This window comes from Saccoglossus kowalevskii, chromosome 3 (assembly GCF_978046115.1).
Source record: "Saccoglossus kowalevskii chromosome 3, keSacKowa6.1, whole genome shotgun sequence".
NCBI classification, from domain to species: Eukaryota; Metazoa; Hemichordata; class Enteropneusta; family Harrimaniidae; genus Saccoglossus; species Saccoglossus kowalevskii.
In genome coordinates, this window is record NC_140643.1 from 21,953,201 (window position 1) to 21,960,543 (window position 7,343).

A 7,343-nucleotide genomic window follows, 5' to 3' on the forward strand; every position below is an offset into this window, starting at 1 on the left:
ACTTTACTTCAAAAGTAAAATTCCAATAAAAATGGTTTATGTGCTTTCCAATGAACACAATAAATAATATGACATCATTTGAAGCTTGTGATGATTTTTATAATTCATCCACACATGTATGACATCAGATCTTTCAAAGATACTGACAGTAATCTCTTGTATCATCTTACTAATGTGCACCTTTTGGTATGTTACAGTGTTAATGTATCTGAACCAACTAAACAAAGCTATACATTGAAACCGATGGCGTCAGCGATAGCTGCACTACGATTACAGAAGGATTATAAGTAAGTATATTGTGTAAAATCTAATGCTCTTATAATGAGTGTATCTTTGGTTATATATTTATTTTTATTATGAGATGAGTCAGTGAGTTCTAATCATTTTTGACTCCCATGTGCGAAGCACAAAATGGGAGTCTTTGCAGTTAGTGTGTCTGTATGTGTGTGTGTATGTGTGTATGTGTGTATGTGTGTATGTGTGTGTGTGTGTATGTGTGTCCGACTGTTCCACTGCTATCTCAAGAACCATACATCGGTTTTTGATGAAACTTGGTGCATAGATGCTCTGGGCCAATGCGCAGATTTGATTAGGTTTTGGTAAAAATCCATGCTCGTTAATTACCTAATTTGCATGATAATTAGCTAATTTTTAGCTGTTCTATGACTGTTCCACTGATATCTAAAGAACCACTCATTGGATTTTGATGAAACTTGGTACATAGATGCTCTGAACATATGCGCAGATTTGATTAATTTTTGGTAAAAATCCGTGCATATTAATTACCTAATTTGCATGATAATTAGCTATTTTTTAGTGGTTCCATGACTGTTCCACTGATATCTAAACAACCACTCATTGGATTTTGATGAAACTTGGTACATAGATGCTCTGAACTAATGCTAGGTTTTGATTAGTTTTTGGTAATAATCCGTGGATACTAATTACCTAATTTGCATAATGATTAGTCAATTTTCGGTTTTTCCCACTGATATCTCAAGTACTAATCATCACATTTCAATGAAACTTGGTACATAGATGTCATACGACACTGCACAGACCTGATAGTTTTTATGGTAATATCAGTACATATTAATTACCTAATTTGCATAATTAATTAATTTTCAGCATTTGATATAAGTAGTTAGCATTACATTTCAATGAAACTTGGTACTTACATACTCAAGGACTATGCAGAGATTGATTGTTTTCGATAAATATTTGTGCATATTAATCACCTAATTTGCATAATTAGTTAATTTTCAGCTTTTCCATGGGTATCTCAAGTACTAATCATCGCATTTCAATGAAACTTGGTACATAGATCCTTTAGGACTATGCAGAGACCTGATTAGTTTTAGGGTAAATAATTGTGCATATTAATTACCTAATTTGCATAATTAATTTTCAGCTTTTCTACTGATATCTAAAGTACTAATCATCACATTTCAATGAATCTAGAATTATGCAGACCCAATTAGTTTCCGGTAAATATTTGTGCATATTAATCACCTAATTTGCATAATTAACCAACTTTCACACTGATATCTCAGGTACTATACATCACATATCAATGAATGTACATGGATGCTGTAGGACAATAGACAGACCTGAATAATTGTGGGTTAAAATCTGTACATATTAATTACCTAATTTGCATAATTAACCAATTTTAAGCTTTCACACTGATATCTAAAGTACCGTAAAAACTCCAAAATTTCGACCGGTTTTAAATAATTGGTGTTAGATATGTGACGTGTTTTTAGAGTCAAAATTAAGGTGCATTTTCGGACGGTCGAATTTTTCAGAATAGAAATCAGCAAATGAAAAAATGGGGATGATAGACAGTGTGCTTCATTAGTTTTTAAAAAATGCAATGTCCGTCAATTGACGTAAACTTCCTCATGTTTCACGGTAAAAGCAAAGGTCGTGGCCGAGTTGTAACTCAAAATCTAAACAAAGTCATCAATCAGTATTATGACAAGCAAAACAAAACATCAAGACGCGGAGAAGAGGTCAGCACAAAACTAATAGGTCAAAAGACAAAGCTGTCTCGCACTACCTAGAAAAACTTGCGAATGTTCGAAGTACAGGTACCCATTGGACAAAAGATGCATGGAAGTTTAGCAAACTATCTCCCCGACCCAGTGCAATGTATCCGGTTAGAATCAAAGCTCACGTGTCCCTTATTTGAGGGACCAAATTCTGCCGTAAATTTGCCCTTGGATTAAAAAATAAAATGGGATTTAAGAAAATAAAATGGGACTTTTAAGGTGTATTTTGGCGTCATTTTTCGGACATTTCAATCAATCCTGCCGGCTAAAATAGAGTCTAAGTTTTACCGTAGTCATTGACGTTTGTCTATTCAAGAGTACACGTGTATGATTTTTATCGTGACTAGCGTGAGCGGGTAAGCTTCCTTTCGAGAATGAGCTGTTATCACTGTGAACAATGTTAAAATATTCTTCAGATGACCAGTTTATTTTTTAAAAACAACTAATTTTTTTATTTAAAAAAAATCATGCCGTTTTCGCATCAAAATCCAAGCCAAAACATCGTACTACAACACCAATCTCTTCCGCATTGCGTTCAATAACATTAACATATTTAAATAAGCTATGGTAATTTGAACACGTTGGCATCATCCAGCTTTTTGATTGGTTAATTAGCGATTTGATCTATTTGACCTAAGAGAACATGGCGGATATCCTACAGCATCAAACGTTTATACGAGACCGGAATCATTCGCTTACGATGAAACTAAGTTGACTTTTATTTGTATTTCATAACCATTCAACAAATTTATTTTGTGTACATTATTATAATCACTACTGAGTACAGTAATAATCAACAATTCAGAAACGCAGCATGCCGAGATTTTTGTGTTCGTTTTTATTTCAAACTTCGTTTATTTAGAATATATTTTCGTTACCAATAAAATAAAAATCTCTCAGTCAATCAGAAACCCGGATTCATGCCTTTGAGGAAGGTCCCGTTTGAACGCTCACATCGTTTTTTTTTCGTTTGTGGGAAAACTAAAACTGGTCGCAATTTTCGAATAAGAATGAGTCGGCAATTTTTAGTGGAATCGAAAATTTGGAGGTAAATAAAACACCGAAACCCGGCAAATAAATAGGCGATCGAATTTTTAGAGGGGTCGAAATTTTGGAGTTTTCACGGTGCTAATTATTCCATTTCAATGAAACTTAGTATAAAGATGCTCTAGGACAATGTACAAACCTAATTAGTTTGGGGTAAAAATCTGTTCATATTAATTCCCTAATAAGCATAATAATTCATAATTTTTTGGTTCTAATCACATTTCAATTAAACTTGGAGACATAGATTTTCTGTTACATTGCGCAGACCTCATTAGTTTTACACTCAAATCTGGTCATATTAATTTTCTGATTTGCATAATTAGTTTTCAGCTAAGTAATTTCGAATTATATTTAATGTGTCTCCAATACTCTCAGCACATGGGAGTTCTTTCTAAGCTTTCTTTGATTATGTGTTCATATAATTTACCACAAATCAGTGCAAATACATCACAATTGATATCTGATTATCTTTTTTTTTTCAAAATAACTACATTTTAGAAATATATGAGAAAGCTTTGTGAATGTTTGGTCTTGCTCAGATCTCTGAATAGATCATTGAAGAATGGAACTATAGCCTATAATAAGGAATCATCTATAATTCTCCCTAGGGAAACTGACTATATCTGAGACATACCTCTAAAATATAAATGTGGTTCTCATATACAGCATCATGTCATGGATGCTGCTAGACTTCGGGGTCGTACTTGGCTACTTGCACCACTTTTTATTGAACAGGCATTTATTTATTCTCCAAAATCTGTTCTTTTGTTGGCCTTCAAATTGACTATCCCTTAAATAAAGAGGAACATATTGGGGGGGTTTCACTTGCAAGTGATGTAATGTACAATGCTGGTATATAGCGTATATGCTACGCTCTCAGTGTCCACATTTCGACGATAGTTGTTACAAATTGATACTAATGACACATGAAATGTTTTATGAAAAAATATAAGTAAGAGAAAAATGATCAGTAGTTATAGCTTAGTGCCACTTTAAACCCAAGGTCATCGGTCAATTTTTAGACTTTTATTTCACTACCTCAAACATAGAAACAGAATTGCATCTTACACATCATCTTTCTTCTTACAGAACCACGATATCACAAATCACAATGATGGGTGCTGATAGCAATAGCAATGCCTGTGTCGCTGGTGCTGTACTAGGATGTGCATATGGATACAATAAATTGCCCAAATCATGGCTAAATGGTTTACTTCCAAGACAAACTGAATGGTTGAATGTCAGAATTAATGCTTTATTGGATATGCTAGGAATCCCATGAAAATAAATCATATACATAGAAATTCAAGGGTTCATAAACCTAAGGGCTTAGTTGATACAGTAAATAATACTAGATCTCTATAGAGAATATATAAAATGGTGGGTCACTGGATTAGAAAGTACAAACTTCCCACCGGATGAATTTTCAATTGTTACTGTGTAATATATACATGCTTTCCAGTTTATTTCCAAAACCAAAATCACATTTTTTTTCCACGGGTGTACACTTGTTATCAGTATGCTTTGAGTAGGGATTAATATTACAATCTATCGTCATCACTGTTTTTTTAAAGGTGACTTTCCATTCTGCAGGTTAACTAGATCAAAATATGGTTATAACACGAGATATTGATTATTCAAATATGCATGACTGAATCAAGAATTTTTACCCAAATTTTCAACATGCTTTAAACTGGATATGAGTTTTTTATTTTCATTTCTGACATTAATTTTATTATTCAGTATTTGTTTGTTCACACTATGCGCTGCATTTATACATCACCCATATTGAAAATGGCAAATGTGCTTCTTTATCCTGAAAACTACTTTTATATTCAAACTACTCGTTCTTTCATGTTTCAAAATTTGTTCATTCATGTCAAACGGAGCTGTCTTGTTTCTGGTTTCGTAAGGTGTAAATACGATTATGTTTCTCTGGTGCTACTTCTGATTTGTCTGTTCAAGTACAGTCTTCTAAAAAAATTATATTTTTTTTTTCAAGAAATGAGATATATTTATGGTAAACACAATTGTACAAAAAAAAGTAATTACAGTGCATGTATTTGAATCTTATTAGTAGTGTCAAAGCCGAATAAAATAATTACATACATATAGATTACGAGGTTATTACAAGAATACAGCAAAGTATACAACAAAGGCAGTACGGCATACATAAAGGTCATTGAGACACTGTACTGCCTGAGTGTATACTTTGCTGTATCTTGTGATAACCTTATTATATGCATTTTTTCGGCTTGTAGGTATAATTCAATGAGATATACCAGGACATTTTGCAAACATTTGCATTCAGTAACAGGAGTCTATTTTTGTTGCACGCTTTACCGTTTCTGCATCTAATGTAAACAAAAAAAAAAGTGTTCAAATGGTGACGTCAATAATCTTGAATGAGTCAATTTGCCAGATTTAATGGGAAAATTAGAACGTTTGAGTGAATGCAGTTACGCTTTTTACAGAACAGTAAATTCTATTGTTTCCATTGCTACATGTATAATAATGTATTATATGTTAATTAACCTGTAATTATCTTAATTACATGACCCTATATAATACAATTTATTATTGTGTAATATTTGTCAAAAGGCAACCATAAATATTTCCAGTCCACTGAATAATGTTGATGGGATTCTTTTATATACATTCTGTAAAATATGTGTCATATTTTAGCTAAAACATATTTTTGTGAATTCAAGATGTAGCACGGACCTTCTTCATATCTAATTTAGTACAAAGAATATTCTTAAAATAAAATTATGGAAATTTTTAGTTATATCGAGATGCCGTTAATGTATTGTGCAAATTTCATTTCAAAAAGTTGTTTATTTACAGTATAATTTATCATTCGCAATATTTTATTTTTTTGAAATTAAAATAATGGTGCAAAACTGATGTTAATATTGACAGATTGTTTATTTAATAGTTTGTTCTGTACTATAGGTTATTAATGTAGAATTTATGTCTGTCAAAATGGTGGTATTTCAAATGTATCACTCCACCTTTTACTGAGAAGTGTATTTTTTTTCATTTTAGGATGATTTACTAATACCGGTAATTAAAATGTCTTCACATCTATCGATATTTTACGTTTCATTCACACTTATGTTCCCTCTAATAAATATTGTATTGGTGTAAATAAATGCATATATATAAATATAATATCCTAAACACAATGAATAACTGTTTACATTTTATTGTTTGTGTTTTATTGACAGTAAAAAAAGTAGTCTTATCTGTACATCAAAAACCGATTTTTTTTTTATTGGGTAAAGTTGACGTGTCACAGTTTAGTTTTTGATAGTTTATCTTCTGCAGTTTCATATTCGAGCAGAAATTCTCATCACGAATGTGGGCACACTATAGCTGGAACATGCCATTTATAATATTGTTTGATACTGTATTATGTGATAAGAATTTTTTTTTTTAATGGGAAGCGGTGTTTTTGCTACTGTGCGCATTTAAAGTAACACCCCCCCCCCTACCAATACACCCACCATCTAATGTTGAGATGATTTACAGTCAATTCGTCCCAATTCACATTCGTCCCAACACATTCGTCCCACAAGTCGATTCGTCCCAATTCACATTCGTCCCACAAGTCGATTCGTCTCAATTCACATTCGTCCCACAAGTCGAATCGTCCCAGCACCACCATACTTATTTGTATATTGTATTATGGTATAACCCAACGTCGACAAAATCAAAATGGCGTAACGAACAATTACGTGAACAGTTTGTTGTTCGGATCACCTCAAATCTGAAAAATCGACTTGCGGGAAGGATAGACTTTGGGACGAATCGACTTTGGGACGAATTAACTTGTGGGACGAATCGACCGTCCCCCTGTTGAGATAGATCTGTAAACACTGAGTTAGGTGGCTTTGTTTACATTGTACATATAGTTATCTGAGGGACAAGATCTATCAGTGATTTCACAAAAAAGCAGGATAGTGAGGGCAGGAGTCTACTTTTAAATATTTTTTGTTTTGTTTTTAGCTAACACGCATTTTATGTTTAGCATATTCAGCATTTTTAGCATATATTAGGAGTGATGTTTTAAATATTCACAAAGTAGAAATGCAACTTTCAGCATTCATTCAATGAAACACTGTCATAAGCATGTGCATTGCTTTGAAACATACAATAACAATCACTGCTTATGCAGGTTTTTCATTTGTAATTTGTCAAATAATATTGAGTGCACCACAAAAACAATATCTTTTAATC

The 7,343-nt window shown here is 32.6% G+C and overlaps 1 protein-coding gene across 1 annotated transcript in view; it reads left to right on the forward strand.

Annotated features, from left to right (window-relative positions):
* Positions 1–6,296, forward strand: part of LOC100377592 (uncharacterized) — a 22,275-nt gene extending 15,979 nt beyond the window's left edge. The window contains exons 9-10 of the mRNA XM_006823466.3: positions 198–287; positions 4,191–6,296. Coding sequence (XP_006823529.3) covers positions 198–287; positions 4,191–4,383 — 283 coding nt within the window. The 3' untranslated portion in view covers positions 4,384–6,296. The remainder of the gene's footprint in view (positions 1–197; positions 288–4,190) is intronic.
* The last annotated feature ends 1,047 nt before the right edge of the window (positions 6,297–7,343 follow it).